Source organism: Melozone crissalis, unplaced genomic scaffold (genome assembly GCF_028551555.1).
Source record: "Melozone crissalis strain CALT ecotype California unplaced genomic scaffold, PUWL_Pcris_2 ptg000023l_1, whole genome shotgun sequence".
Classification (NCBI taxonomy): Eukaryota; Metazoa; Chordata; class Aves; order Passeriformes; family Passerellidae; genus Melozone; species Melozone crissalis.
This window is the reverse complement of record NW_026535801.1, coordinates 18,777,486-18,793,367: the sequence shown is the minus strand read 5'-3', so window position 1 is coordinate 18,793,367 and position 15,882 is coordinate 18,777,486. Positions and strand designations below refer to the sequence as shown.

At 36.9% G+C, this 15,882-nt stretch overlaps 1 protein-coding gene across 1 annotated transcript in view; it reads right to left on the bottom strand.

The window, feature by feature from the left end:
* The window catches only part of TTN (titin), a 234,902-nt gene that overhangs the window by 85,700 nt on the left and 133,320 nt on the right, over window positions 1-15,882 (bottom strand). The window contains 25 exon segments of the mRNA XM_054277824.1: window positions 65-343; window positions 432-698; window positions 839-1,105; window positions 1,207-1,375; window positions 1,507-1,604; window positions 1,752-2,018; window positions 2,883-3,006; window positions 4,930-5,072; window positions 5,826-5,952; window positions 6,888-7,027; window positions 7,114-7,380; window positions 7,845-8,111; window positions 8,203-8,469; window positions 8,582-8,708; window positions 8,835-8,974; window positions 9,478-9,741; window positions 9,872-10,138; window positions 10,246-10,509; window positions 10,596-10,722; window positions 11,197-11,336; window positions 11,489-11,764; window positions 12,002-12,277; window positions 12,483-12,878; window positions 13,361-13,366; window positions 13,567-13,617. Coding sequence (XP_054133799.1) covers window positions 65-343; window positions 432-698; window positions 839-1,105; window positions 1,207-1,375; window positions 1,507-1,604; window positions 1,752-2,018; window positions 2,883-3,006; window positions 4,930-5,072; window positions 5,826-5,952; window positions 6,888-7,027; window positions 7,114-7,380; window positions 7,845-8,111; window positions 8,203-8,469; window positions 8,582-8,708; window positions 8,835-8,974; window positions 9,478-9,741; window positions 9,872-10,138; window positions 10,246-10,509; window positions 10,596-10,722; window positions 11,197-11,336; window positions 11,489-11,764; window positions 12,002-12,277; window positions 12,483-12,878; window positions 13,361-13,366; window positions 13,567-13,617 — 5,016 coding nt within the window.

Genomic DNA, 15,882 nt, shown 5'->3' with positions numbered 1-15,882 from the left:
TACAACCTCATATAAAATGGAATGTAAATGATGAAACAATTTTAATGTAGTGCAAGTTATTTACCTAATACTTTTAAGGCAGCAGAGCTTTTAACGTGTTCACCTCTCTGGTTTGTCAGTGAGATGGTGTAGGTAGCTTCATCTTTCAACTCTGCATCTCTGATTCTGAGAGTGTAGACTACACCCTTCTGAACAATAATGTACTTTGCACTATCAAATATTGCCTCGTCATTTTTGTACCACTTCTCTTTGGCACCTTCTTTATTGACTTCACAGTTGAAGATAATTTCTTGACACTCAGTAACTTCTTGGTCCTTAAGAGGAGTTATAATCTTGAGTTTTTCTGAAATTGAGAAAATAGAAGAAATGGGACATCATGTAGTATAAAGAAAGCAACAAAACAACCTACACATTGATGAATTAAAACTTACCAATCACTGCTAAGTGTGCTGTAGCTTTAGCTTCACCAACCATGACAGTATACATTCCTGTATCTCCTAGAACAGATTCTTTAATCACAAGTGTTCTCTTTTTGCCATCTGAAATGATGTCATACTTATCACCAGGCTCCAGGACTGTGTCACCCCTTAGCCACTGTACTGTAATGGCTTCTTTGGATACTGAACAGACAAATTCAGCTTTTTCTCCTTCAAGCACCTCAAGGTTTTGTGGTCTGGTAAGAAATTCTGCTGCAAGTTCTGAAAGAAAACATTTTTGTAGATATATATATATTATTTTTTACTTGTGGATGCAATAAACCAAGTTGTATATTATTACTGATTTTCAAATGTTTTAATTTTTTTTCCAGGATACAAGCCCACCAAAGAAGTACTCTTACCATGTACAGTAAGTTTTCCTGTTGTACTAGAGCTTGGGAGCTTGCAAGTATATTTGGCAGCATCTTCAGGATGAGCATTATGTATAACAAGAATTCTCTTTCTACCATCAGAAATGTGTTCAAATCTACCACCATCAGGCACCTCTTCATCTCCTTTAAGCCAAGTAACTTCAGCATTAGGCTTCGAAACTTCACAGATCAATTTTACAGTGTCATTTTCATTTACTTCAAGATCAGGAAGGTTTTTTGTGAAAACAGCCTCTTCCTCTGCAAAAAGAATTTCAAAAGATGATTAAAGCCAGCCATAAAAAAACCCCACTCTCTCATCTTTATTGTTCACATATTAGATTCTAAAACACTGTGTTTACCTATCACTGTAAGTAGGCCAGAAGTTCGAGCTGTTTTTGCTTCACAGGAATATTCAGCTTCATCATCAAAGACACATTTATTGATGACAAGAATGTGTTCTGCACCTTTGGAAATTATGTCATACTTTTTGCCTTTTCTAATTTCCATGCCATCCTTAAACCACTTCACCTGTGCCAGAACAAATTAACATGGTTTAAACACACTCATCATAGATTTCAGTGTGTTCTTTCATAGCAATATATCAAAGTTTTCCGCTCTAGGTGAAGGAGTTACTGAGATTAAAAAGTTTCACTACAGACCTTGACATTTGGACGAGAAATTTCACATTCAAACCGAGCAGATTCTTTTTCTTTAACCTCAAGGTCAGTTAGGGGTTTCAGGAAGTCGACACGAATAGCTGTAAGAGAATAGAAAATTTTTAGTAGAGGGGAGTTATGCTAGAGAAGTAAAAAATTGCCAATGTTGATACTACTGCCAGTCATAGACACTTGTACATTGCCTTTACACCACCCAGATATTTTGTAGAAAACTGTGAATTACTCACGCTCCACATTGAGGAAACATGATGTCTTAAAGTCCTTAGCATCACAGGCATATGTTTTTGCATCGTCCAGTGTGCAGCCACGGATGATGAGTTTTCTGACTCTGCCTTCAGAAATGATATCATACTTCTTTGATTTGTGAATTTCTTCGCCATTTTTGAACCATTTAACTTTTGCATTTTCCCTGGAGACTTCACATTCCAGTACTGCAGTGGCTTCCTCTTCAACAGTCTGGTCCTCAAGTGGTTTAGTAAATTCAACTGGGGGTTCTAAATGAAACAGATACATTTTTGGTAGAAAAGATATAAACTACAGGCAGCCTTCTGCTTGCATAGAACTATCCTATGCTGTTTATTAATTTTCCTTGACAAAAAGACTCTTAGATGTCCCTATTGAAGGTTTCTTAAAACATTTTTTATTTTTAATACACAGACATTTTCTGTTAATTCAGGTTAATTTCCTCATTTTCAGCCTACTGTAAGATGAGATCGAATGATATCCTTGTCCACGGGGTTTTTAATTAAAAATCATCACAAAGCCTTGCAACTCAATTTCTTTAGCTGAACCATACCCATGTAATCTCAGAGACTCTAAACTTATACAGCGAGCTTAGAGAATGCTTAGGGTTTTTTTTTTTTCAGTTTTTCCTTGAATTACTGGATCAGTGCATGCAGTTCTTTTCCTTCTGAAATATAACACAGCCTGCAAGCAGCACAAGTGAGTGTACAGCCAATGTTATCTTGTCCCTTGACTGATGGAGCAGGTACACTCTGACAGGTTTCTGGATATTCAAAAGAACAGAAAAAGCCACTGGGAGGTAGGTATGGTATTTGTGGATCCTCTTGAGGCCAATTGAATGTACAAGACTGCAGCAAAGCCCTGGAAGTCCTCATGAACTGGTTTATCTCCCAGATTTGACCCATTTCCAGTGTTTTCCCTTGTTCAGCTCTTCTGTGAAGAGATTTTATGTAGGGTGGTTTTTTAATCAGGGGAGTTATCTACCAGTTGAATATTGTATATATGATACCACTCTTTGATAAAATAATGTATATTTATCAAGGTTTCCTATTCCAGGATGAATCAGGAATGGAACACTAATGTTGATTATGGTTTAACTAAAATGACTGACTTACCTTTCACAAAAAGATTTGCTTGAGTTCTGAAATCTTTTGCTGTCAGTGATACCTCTCCTGCATCTGTTAACTTGACGTCTCTGAGAATAAGTGTGTGAACTCTCCCTTCAGCACGAGTCACAACCTTACAAAATACATAAAAACCCCACTGTGAACATCTACAACAAGTATTTAAGAAATATTTCATGAAATAGAATGCTATATATGATTTGTGGAGTTCAGTTGTCCACTTTCATGTGAAATTTTGACAACTTCCTTTTGTATATACTAAATATAACTCAATCCTCAAAATTTTGAGGATTTTGGGACTGACTTGAGATGATGTCTATTTTGAACAGGTATTAATAAATACAAAAAATAAGCAAATTTATGGGAAAGGTTGGCATTACTGCTGGCTACATGTAAAGGAAAAACTTTTTCAACTACAAAGAGGTTTGGCACTCCCCACATACACTTCTCTGGAAATGCCAATTTGTCTATTTTTTATTAAAATTTGGTAAAAATTTCTGCCTAAAATACTAGTTTCTGTGATTAACTATTGCAGAAACTACTTTGCAATCACCGTAAACAAAAAAATCACTTCAATGAATAAAGGTTATAAATGTTCAGCTGAATGCCAGCCACAGAGGTAATAAAATAATTTGAATTAGCAAACAGCTAAAATGAAACTTGTAAAATTAGTTTGATTTTTAAAGACAGTTGTAAACGTATTTCAAGAGGCTATTTTGAATGGGTAGAAAGTGATACATTGAGTAAATATATGGTTTACTCTCAATTTCATCCCGATAAAGTTTCAACTGTTCAAGTGACACTTCTGACTATATATGTAAACTACATGAAATCTGATTTTTTTAAATGTAGTTAAAATGATAGCTCAGAAAGAAAAGACCAAAATAATGTTCCATTATACAGAATTATACCAAACATATAATATTTTTCTTGCCAGGCAGTTTTAACTATCAATCCACTGCACTGATCAATAGTTTTTCACATTTTTATTCTGAAACTCAGAAGTAATTATCTTGATTTATTTCATGATTCATCTGCTGAGTTTCAACTTTGTTTATCTGTCCTTAAATAGGGTCCTTTGTCATAATGATCTGTTTTGACATTGCTACATTATTTTTTTAAATTAATATTTATTTATGCAAATTTCTTAAAGCTCAGAAAGATCTAGCAAAACCTGAAAAAAAATGTTAAAATTGTATCTAAAAGAAATAGCAATCTGTACCAAAGTATTATTAGCAGCATTATTACAGGTTCTGAAACTTTGTTAGATCATGCAATGCCTTGAAAGTTTACTTTGTCTTAAGTTTCCAACTTTTATTTGAATTTGCATTACATTTTTAGGCCTAGTATGCAAAAAAAAAGTCGTGCAACCAGTAATATCTATTTCCATTTCTTAATCTAATAATTTATGTTTCTTTATTTATTTCCCCTATCATTAACTTTAAACATTAAATTGACTGCATTCCAGGCTGCTCAGATCTCAGAGTTAAGAGCCAGCACTTGATGAAGGGTTAAAAATAGCTAGTGAGAAGTGCTTGACAAGCAAATCTGCCCAGAGAGTTATCTGGAGAGCCAGAACAAATGCCTGAAATGGAATTTGAATCCTCTTAATCCCCTTATATGTTGAATTGGACTGCAACTCAGCATTCAGTAGAAAAAAAGGCTTTTCCTGATAGCACCTTTCAAAATCTTCTCACTGTAACCACAGGTAACCTGAGCAAAAATTATTCAGTATCCTTGTGGCTGAGTCTCCAACAGAATCAGGTACAAAATCACTGTTGTAATGATTGATATCTTGGAACCTTTGTTTCCCTTTGTATCATAAATAATTGTAGCATTCCAGAATACTGGAATTTCTGGGAAAAACTGTTGTATCTGATTTAAGGACAATTTAGCATTTGAGACAGCGGTACTAAAATACTGCTGTGCCTTAGTACTTCAGCTGGGAAAGAATAAATAAGAAACAAAGCAGGGGAAGAGACTTGAAAGACAAGAAGGAGGAGGAAACATGAGAAAAAGTAAAGTTTAGTTTTTTTACCTGATCACTGGGCTCCAGTTTCTTTCCTTTCAGGAACCATTCTACTGGGATTCCCTCATAAGAGAGTTCGCAATCGAAGGTTGCTGATTCCCCAGCTGTCACTGTTACATCCTTGAGGGGTCTCAGCAAGCCAATTACTCGAGCTTGGTAAGGAGAAGACATAATTTTTAGATTAGTCACTTCTACCCAAGAGAGAGCTGCTGCCCTTACGTACTAATCTCCATGGTGTCTTCCCTCAAGAGAGCCAGACATCGCAATGCTGCTCTTTAAATTCCCTAAATAGAAGAGGCCACCCTAGGTTCTTAGGGGAGGGCTGGTCACCTACAATTTCCTATTTGCAGAGCGTGTTTCTTTAAATTGAACAAGGTCAGCAGGAAAGTTGCTCTGCATCTGTCTCCTTGCCAAGCCTTGCATGCCTGTTGCTAGATAAGGCATGTGTTTCCAAAATAGCGAGGGCTAGGATTGGAGTAGGAAACAAGTGGTCTTCAACCATGTAGTCTGTCCCTGTCCATCAAGCTCTTAACCCTATCCCCAGATGTCACTGTTATCCTATCCTTTCCAGCTAACGTGACACTTCGATGCAGCACAGCCTTTGCTTGCAATATTTGATTTCATAACAGCATATATGATGCCAGACCATCAAGCAACCTTCAAGGCCATCTCCTGAATTTTATTTTTCCTATGTGAATAAATTATATGTAAGTTTAAAAACACATAGGATATTCCTTAACAAAAAAAATTAGGACAACCTGAGTAGCTAATCCCTTAGTTGCTGTTATGGAAAGGATTGCTGTGGATTCAATACAGTATAGAGATTTGCCACCCATTCCAAAGAGGCAGTAAGTACCATGTTTTCACTTAATTAATCAATTAATTACAGTTTAAAAGACACTCACGTTTCACTCGAAGGTGAGCACCAGACTTGGCATTTGCTGCTTGAAAATCTACTCCACCAGCTTGATCTAAGCGTACATTGTACAGTGTAAGGAAGTGCTTTTTTCCTTCCTCCTTGATTTCACATTCCTGCAAAAACAGAATTGAAATAGTTTTTTCTTTTTAGTATCTTTTTTGTACTACTCACCAAAAGAGCCCCTCCTCCTTATACCATGAATCTGTTTTTTTCTACTCCATTCACAACTCTTGGGCCCATGTGAAATATACCCTATAAACACTCACTCATAGGTCTTTCCTTTCAAACTCTGTTCTTAATACAGTTGGAAATAAAGGGGAAGAGGCAACATTTCTTAGCTGACTGAATAGCCAATATAGTAATATATATGTAAACTAGATAGAGATCTAGGTCCCCCACAGGAGCTAGAAATTGCTAAGCTTGTGCTGTGATCTTTCTTGAGAAGACCTTTCATTCTTTTATTGAGATGGTGATTTTCATGACAATTCCAATCTTTCTGTATTATTCACATTTATGCCATTACATAGAAGCCAGATTATTTCCAACTGTGATTGTATTTTTTCTTTATTTTCCAGATCTTTCCAACAAGGAGTTTATAATATTTGATTAAGCTCTATACCATTTTACTCCAACTTTAGCTGTCACAGAAATGCCAAAGAGTTTGGAAACGTGATCTACATCTATTTAAACCAAATATAACTCAAAACCAACAAGAAAAAACATGAAATTTGATGTTTGCATTTTTAAATGCCATTGTGTTTAAGTGAATTCCTCAAGGTCTTTGCACTTTGGATACATGATTGTTAGGTATTGTTAGCAACACAGAATGTACCATTTTATGTAAAAAACATTTATTATTTAGCTATTTTGCATTACATTTGTACTACATTTAAAAGATTATTAATTAAAAAACCCACTATTTTTAATGTAGTGACTCGTCCTGAAAGCAGGAAATCAAATTTAGTTTCTGCAGTCACCTTCCCTCATACTCCACTTCCCTGGAAAGTGTTGAGACACACATAAAAAATATAATGAAATATTTGCTTACAGCTGATTCAGTCAGAGGTTCTCCTTTTAGCTTCCAATTGCCATGGACACCTTCCTCGGAGAGTTCAATATCAAAACGGGCAGTCTCTGTCTCAATCACCTCCACACTGTATAGCGGTCGCACAATCTCAATATCCCGGTCTGGAGAAGAAAAACACAATTGACTCCCTCAGTTTCTAGCAGATCCCAAAAGACTTCTGCAGAGCAGCTCATTAAAATAGCCATACCTTCAATATCGAGTTTAGCAGAGGTTTGGTCAGTACCACAGTCACAAGTGTACTGTCCAATGTCTTTCTTCAAAGCTTTCTTGAGAATAAGGATTCTCTTTTTGCCATCAGCCTTAATAACAACATTCTTTGACGCAGTAATTGGCTTGCCATCCTTCATCCATTTCACTGGGGCATCTGCTTTGCTGATTTCACATTGTAAGATTACTTCATCTTTCTCCACAGCAGTGTAATCCTGCAGCTTCCCAGTGAAATAAGGGTCTCCCTCTGCAAGCAAAAGTTAAGATACATTTCAGTCTGAAATTTTAGTCTTCTAGAAAGAACAACTAGTTTCTACCATAAAATATATTTCCTGTTTATATCCCACAAAAAGGATTAAATATAGTCCTTTTTCACAGTTCTGTTACAAAAAAGAAAACAATCAACACCTAATAAATTATTTAGGGCATTACTAATATTACTGAAAATGTTCTTCTGATGCTCTAGGAGTTTTAGAGCACTGCTTTAAGTATGTACTTACTAACTTTGCAACTTTGCATAAAATTTTAAAGTTATTGTAATTATCCTTCATAAATAGGTAAATGGGAGACCCAAGGAAGAACAGCAAATTGTTAGATTTTCAAAGTCATAATTTAGATTTAGGCCAACCCTAAGACCTTCTGATTACTAATTTTTATTAATAAAACTCTTCTGATAATATACATCAGGTAAATTTTTTTGGGTATTCTTACCAAGAACAGTGAGTTTAGCTTCTGAGGATTTGCCCATAGCTTCCACTTTTATCTGAGAAGTATCATCAATAGTAAGATCTTTGATTGTGAGTGTATGGAATTTGCCATCATCTGTCATTGAAACCACTTTGCTGGTATGTAATCGTTGGTCATTCTTGAACCAGACCACAGTGATGTTTTCATGGGAGAGTTCCACAGTGAACTCTGCAGTTTCTCTCTCCTTCTTTGTTACATCCTTGAGAGGAGTGATGAATTTCAGGCGGATACCTATAAGAACAAAATGTGTCATAATGTTATCAATAGAAACCATGCAAGTACATGATGCAAAACTTTCCTAGAAAGACAAAGTTTAACAAACCTTCAATAATTAGCTTGGCACTTGTTCTTTTATCCTCAGCTTCAAATGTGTATTTTACTTCATCCTCAAAGGCAACAGATTTAATAATCAGAGCATGCTTTGTTCCGTCTGAAATGATTTCGAATCTTTCATCAGGAGTGATCTCTTCTGTTCCTTTCAACCAGCGGAAAGTCTTGGGCTCTCTGGATACCTCACATTCAAACTTAGCTTCATCCTTCTCAAAGACCTTCACATCACTTAGTGGAGTGATGAAGATAAGAGGCAGTTCTGAAATCAAAGAAGAGCTCTTTCAGATCAGTTCCTACAGTGCTTTCTGACACTAGATTTGTTCAGGTGCCCTGAAATACACATGGAAATGTTGGCAAAATGCAGACTGTACCTTTCACTTTCAGATTAGCAGCACTTTTAGCATTGGCAGCTTGGAAAGACACTTCTCCAGTCATATCAAGGTTACAGTTATGAAGGACAAGAATATGTTTCTTCCCATCTTCAATGATTTCACAGTCCTGGTGATAAAGAAACACACAGCCCACCCCAAATATTAATATTCTAAGAAACCACTAAGAAAACACTATTATTAATAATGTTTTTCTACTGGAAATTATGGTCTAAAAATGAAGAAGAATCCTTACAGGTGAAGGTGTTAGGGTTTCTCCTTTTAGCTTCCATACAGGATGGACATCAGGCTCAGAAATTTCAATTTCAAAGCGTGCTGTTTCACCAACAAATACTTCCACTCCATACAGTGGGCGCTCCACTTTAATTAAGCGAGCTAAAAAAAAACCAAAACAAAAGTTTGCATCTGTTTACTCACAAATTGTATACCATAGAAATGTAATACTGGAAAGCACCTTAAGTCTCTCATTTTTCTTTCTTTTGGGCATTCAAATGCTACGACCAGTAAATGTTTATCTAAGCTCTTCCTAAAAAACAGCAAGGGTAGTCTACAACCTCCTTCTATGTCTAAAAATTTAGTTACTTTTGGTAAGAATATTTTATCTAATAATTTACCCAGATAGCTGTTACAGTGAACTAAACTGTTTTATTTCCTGATGGTAACTGGACAGAGAAAGTAACTCTCCCCAGTAATAATCAGATATATTGTCTCTTGCAATCACTGTTAATAACTTTAAATCTAGATATTTCAGCCATTCATCATTACAGTCTGCTTTTCACAGGTACATTTTTGGTCTTGCTTTCTGGGAAGCATCTGTCTATCTACACTGGTTTACAAAGGTTTTGCTCTTTTCCCCCAGTGCAGACATGATTACTTACACTCCACGCTGATATTGGCGCTTGTCTTGTCGGTTCCACAGTCACACTCATAAACACCTTTGTCACTCTCTGCAGCCTTCTTGATCTTCAGGATACGGCGTAAGCCATCCGTTTTTATGGAAATTCTGTTGGAAGCTATTAGTTCTTCACCATCTTTGTACCATTTTACTGGCACATCTTTGCTAAGTTCACACTCCAGAGTAATATCATCTTTCTCTACAGCACTGTAGTCTTGTAATTTCACAGTGAAATATGGATCGGCCTCTACAAAAGCCAGTGGATAAGATAAATTAGTTATACAAATATAGTAAAATGTCAATATTTTGTCACATTCTACTTATAGAAATGGTTAATATTTATTCTCTTCCAGATTTTAAATTATTTATGCAATTACCTAAGACTTTCAGGTTGGCTTGTGTGTTCATGTCCTTGACTACGGCCTTAATTTCTGAGATATCATCAAGTGTTACTTCTCTCATTTCTAGTTTATGGACTTTGCCTTCTGAAGTAATCAAAACTGTTCTGCTTGTGTGAAGCCTCTTGTCATTTTTGAACCATTTCACAGGCATGTCTTCATGAGAAAGCTCAAACTGAAAGTGGGCTGTTTCCCCCTCTTTCACTGTTTGATCCTGCAGAGGTGATATGAACTTCAGCCTCACACCTGTAATGCAGACACATAAATACAATCAGAAAAAAGGCTAATGTAGCCCTGAAAGATATATTCTTTATCTTTTTTTGTTGTTCTTTTTTTCATGAGAAAATACTTGCCTTCCACAAACAGTCTTGCTGTGCTCTTTTTGCCATCAACTTCAGCAGTGTACTCTCCCTCATCATCAAACTGTGAATCATTGATAACAAGAATGTGCTTCTTTCCATCTGCAATGATGTCAAATTTTTCTCCAACCTTGATTATATCAGTGCCCTTAGACCATATAACATTGGCCTCTCTGGTAAGGACGCACTCAAACCTTGCTTGGCGCTTCTCAGGAACAGTGACATCTTTCAGGGGCACAGCGAAGTCCAATTCGATTTCTGGAAGCAAAAGACAACATAGCATTTGTAACGAGCTCTATGTGAACTCTGTCTAAGCTGGTGTCACACCCTGTGGGGCACTGTACCTTTTACTGTCAGGATGGCTGTAGTGACAGCATTCAGGGCCTGGTAAAGGACTTCACCAGCTTGCTCCAGCTTGACTTTGTGTAAGGTTAGGAAGCGTTTTCCTCCTTCGGCTTTGATTTCACACGTCTGGAGAGATGACAGACTTGGTTAAATACAAATACCAACATAATGCAAATGCCTTGCTGCTATGTGCTTTTAATGAAGTGATTTTCATAAACATTGTATACACAATAAAGAGTCAGGTAGGAAGAATGAAATTGCTTTTCAAGGAAAGTTAATACTTTGACTCAATAATTAAAGTATGGAGTACATCTCTTCAGCATTCCACAGAATTCTTCAGAATGTCAGAATAATCCCCACAATGTATGTAGGATATTCCTATTATTGCTTGAATTATGTGATGTAATACCTTAAGAAAATGAAGGCCTTCAAAACTTAGCTTTTATAGAATCTAATTCTTACTTAGAGCATCAGTTTTTTTGAATCATATATTCTGGACTGAATAGCAATGACAAGTCTTAACATAAATATAAGATTCAAGGAACATGTTCACAGTATTTAATTTAAATAAATTGTGTTTTAAAATTCAAGGATGCTTACAGGTGAAGGTCTCAGGACTTCTCCTTTCAGCTTCCATTCACCAGGAATATCATCTTCAGATATTTCTGTATCAAAGCTTGCTGTTTCCTTCTCATAAACTGTAACATCCTCTAATGGCTTCAGAAGCTCAACTTCACGTTCTACAAAGCACAAATAAACACATGTATTATTAGATCAAGTTTTGATAGAGCTTTATAATAATTCAGGTTACCTTTAATGTTTGTTCATCTAGATGTTTTTCTACACTGGCCTACAAGATGATTAAATGTAATCTGAATAAAAGGTTCCTTACCACCAAGGGTCAGTTTAGCTGGGTATCTGCGGCCTTCAACTTCCACTGCATATTCTCCAATATCAGCAGGACCAGCATTCTTGATTTTCAGGAAAATTTTATTTCCTTCTTTCAAGATTTCTGTCTTGTCAGTGGGTTCAGCAGGGATTTCCTCATCTCCTTTGAACCATTTAATGTTTGGTGTATCCTTGACAATGTCACAGCTGAAAGTAGCTGTTCCTTTCGGTTTAACATGCTGGTCTCTTATGGGTTTTACTAACCAGTCCCTTATAACTTCTGCACAACAAAAAGTTACACAAGAAAACAGCTTAGCTGACTTTTATTGCAAACAGACGTGCCATAAAAAAGAAGAATAAAGAGAACTAAGAGATTTTGTACTACAACAAGCTTTTAATAGCTGTAAAAATGTTATCTGTCCACTTATACTGTAAGACAATGAGAAAAGGTTTTCATAATTTTGAAGCAGACCAAATATCCTCAAGAGAAAAAAACCCCATGATTTTTGTTACTTACCTACTACCTTAACACAAGATGAGCATGACAGTTCAGAGTCTTCCACGGTAACAGTGTAAGTGCCAGCATCAGCATCATCCGAATCTGTGACTGTGAGGGAATGTGACAAACCAATAACACCCAGAGCAAATTTCCCAGGCTTGGCTTTGATGATTTTACCATCCTTTCTCCAGACCACATTTCTTTCTTTGTTAAGCTCACAAGTTAAATACAGTGGCTGGGTTTTAATGACAGTCACTTCTTCTTCAAGGGTTTTCACAAACCGCACTGGGAGTTCTGTGGGAAACAAATTATTTTGATTTGTCTCCTTTATACATAAAACATGTGATGCAGAAATACCTTATATAATAAGTGTAGTGACTGAGGGAAACAAAAGCATGCATCTACCAACTACTGTAAAATTAGTTCTAGTTTGCAGTTCTAGCACCAGTTCTAGTTTGAGAAGTGGCTAGCTTATTGATAAATTCAAAATAGGGAATACCTTCAACAATAAGTTTGGCTGTAGAGGTCTTCTCTTTGTTCCCCAGTTTTAATACACAAGTATATTCACCAGCATCAGACAGCTGGACATCAATAATATGCAGCTTCCTATCTTTGCCATCAGCAATAAACTTATGTTTGGGGCTCTCTCGGATATTGCTTCCATCTTTCATCCAGCTGGTAATTGCAGTGGATGGTGAAATTAGGACTTCAAAGATTGCAGAAGACCCAACAGACTCAGCTTCCTTTAGCACTATATCTTTCATCTCCTTGACAAACTTCAGTGGTACAGCCTTGAGTTGGTAAGTAAATGGAGGCTCTTCAGGAGGTTTTTCACCACCGCTGCCTGGCCTGAGTTTCCTTCTTTCTGCATCTGCTGGTGAAGGTGTCTTCTTGGCTGTAATTCAGATTCAGAAATTAATAAACTAACCTTGATTAATTGCTTTTGATTGTAGGCTGTGCTGATTTTGTTGGGGGTGATTTAACAGTCTTCTAAGTAGCTAGTAGGGGGCTATGTTTTGGATTTGTGTTGAGAGCAGTCTTAATAACACAGAGATATTTTGGTGATTGCTGAGAGGCTCTTGCAGAGCTAAGGTCTTTTCTGCTTCTCATACAGCCCCACCACTGAGCAGGCTGGGAGTTCACAAGAAATTGAGAAGTGATACAGCCAAGAAAGCTGATCCCAACTGACCAAAGTGATATCCTACACCACATGGTGTTATGTTCAGTATATAAAACAGGGAAAGAAGAAGGTGGGGGGAGGAGGGGGTGTTCAGATTTATGACATTTGCCCTTCAAGGGATGGAAGGACATCCTGCTGTCCTGCATATGGGTGAATATCCCATATTATATCCCATGAATATCCCATATCCCATGAACACATCCCTGCTCATGGGAAGCAGAGAGTGAATTCCTTACCTTGCTTTGCTTGTGTGCTCTGTTTTTGCTTAACCTGTGAGTTTTCTCACTTTAACCCTTCTTATTCTTTCCTCCTTCCCACCATAAGGGAGTGAGTGAGTTGCTATTTGGGGCCTGATTGCCAGCTGGAGTTAGACCATGACAAGGTATTGCTTGTAATATCCTACCTTTGACTGGACTGATACCCTTTGGAGATTCTTCCTTTGGTGGCTTGGCCTCTGAAGTAGAACAGCAAGATTATTAGAAATGTAGTTAAATAAACATACTTACTAAAACTAAGACAAGTATTTATTTTATAGATCAGATTTTTTCTTTCTTTAGTTACCTACATGTAAAAGGGGAGGAAAGGATATAAACATATCTCAATAGAGTGTATACTGTCTGTATCTCAATGGTAAGTTCTATATCCTGAAGTATGGGAATGACCTATTCAGCTGTAGAGCCTAACAGGCAATTTAAAAGCTGCTATTTCCTTATTGTGGTGTCCTGCCCATAATTTGTAAAATTCTCTAATACCTTGACAAAATAGTTTAAGTGCCTATTAAAATTATATGAGGTTGTCTTTTTTTTAAAAAACCAACACACTTTTACTTATGAACACCACAAAAATATAAGCTGTGTAAATTAAATATGTTTCAGGACAATGCAGAACTTTTACAAGTGAGGGATATCCTCTAAGTAACCTAATTTGCGATGAATCATCACAGACTTCTGAAAATATTATCTGTGCTATGAGGCCTCTGGTTACCTTTTTGTGAAGGGAAATATGAAAGATACTTTTAATGGGAGAATGATATGAATGAAATGCAGGACAGATTTTGTTGCAGTGGATGGAAAAATGAATACTAGGAAAAAAGTGTGAGTTTTCCTGGGAAGACAATGGCACACAGAACGATTCATGAAGTCTCAGAAAAGAGTAAGACTAAGACAATGAACAGTGATCACACAGCTGTGTGTACAGACAGGTAAGACAAACATGTGAAGAGTGGTTGAATGCCAGTAAAGCCAGCTGACAGACTTGATGGAATTGCAAATGGTGTTACTGAAACACAATGGCAGGTGGCACTCTCCTGAAGCAAATGGTACAAGCACTTCGTGGAAGAATTTGGCATCAGTCTTCCTCACCTCGCTTTGCACGAGACTTTGCTGGAACATCCAGAGCCTCATGTGATTCTCCAGGTGCATCCAAATTCTTATTTTCACTCTCAAGTCTAGTGGCCTGCTCAGTCAGGTGAGCGGGTTCTGATTTCTGGTATTCTTTCTCTCCTTCTGCTTTCTTTGAAGTTATTACCTTACCTATGCTTGCAGAATGAGTATCTTCTCCATTTGCAAGGATGCCTTTGCTTGATGATACTTTGTCTATGAGCTTTCCCTTCTCTTTTTTCATGGTACCAGATGTGCTTTTTCCAATGCCATGTTCAGGTGATGCTTTTTCATCTGATATACCTTCCGTAGATTGCTTTTCTTCAATTTTACCTTTTCTGCTTTTGTTAGCCAGAGTTTCTTTATGTTCATCCGGAATGGCATGAACTTCTTGAATTTGTTTTTCATCTTGACTTTGCTGTGGCTGAAAAGCAACTTTCTTTACTGACTCAGATATGATTCCCTTTTGATGTTCTCCCGTGGAAACTTCACTTTCCATTCCTCCTGTAATCACTGTATCAAATTCTTTTTCCACAGGCAGACTTTCAGGGGCGTTTGACAGACTAATTTCACCTTTTTTTAGGTGGGTGCTGAAGATAGTTTTTTCTTCCTTCTCTGGTAAATTTTTGCCTGTCTTTTTATCACTTAGGAGTGCTTTCTCAGTCAACAATTGTCCTAAACCCTCCTCATAATGAGGTTCTTTCTCTGTAGAGCATTTTTCTCTTGCTTTAATTTCTATTACTTCTGACTTAAGAACAGATGGTTTAAAGACAGTGTGAGGTTTTTCTCCAGGAACCTCCTCATCTTCAGTGGGGTGTTCTAGGTCAGCATCTTTTCTCCATCCTGGCTGAGCCTTCTCAGACAGGTCTAAGGAATGTACTTCTGCTGATGTAAAATCCAGATTCTTATCTTCCTCATCACCTTGAATATCTTCCATTTTCTTTGCTTCTTTGTTAAGACTCCTATCTATAGCAATTTCAGATACTGTGCGACCAGATTGCTTCAGCCTCTGAATTTTACCTTGTATGCCATGTCCCTTCATGGATTCACTAAGAGGAATTTCATCTTTCTCCAGAGTAAAACCTCCTCTCTCATTTTCATTTCTAAGCTGAGAAGTTTCAGCTATGTCTGCCTCTATGATATCCTGTACAAAAGAAGTTTTATCCTTAATATGAAATTTTTCAGGTTGCAAACCTTTTTTTGTTTTTTTCTCTTTTCCTAGAAGTCCTTTCTGGTCCCTAGGCTGATCTGGCTTTCTGGGTTTAGGTACACAAGTTGATTCAATTTCTTCTTTTTCATGGCTAGGAATCTCTCCTTCATGAAGAACACTAAGCTTTTCA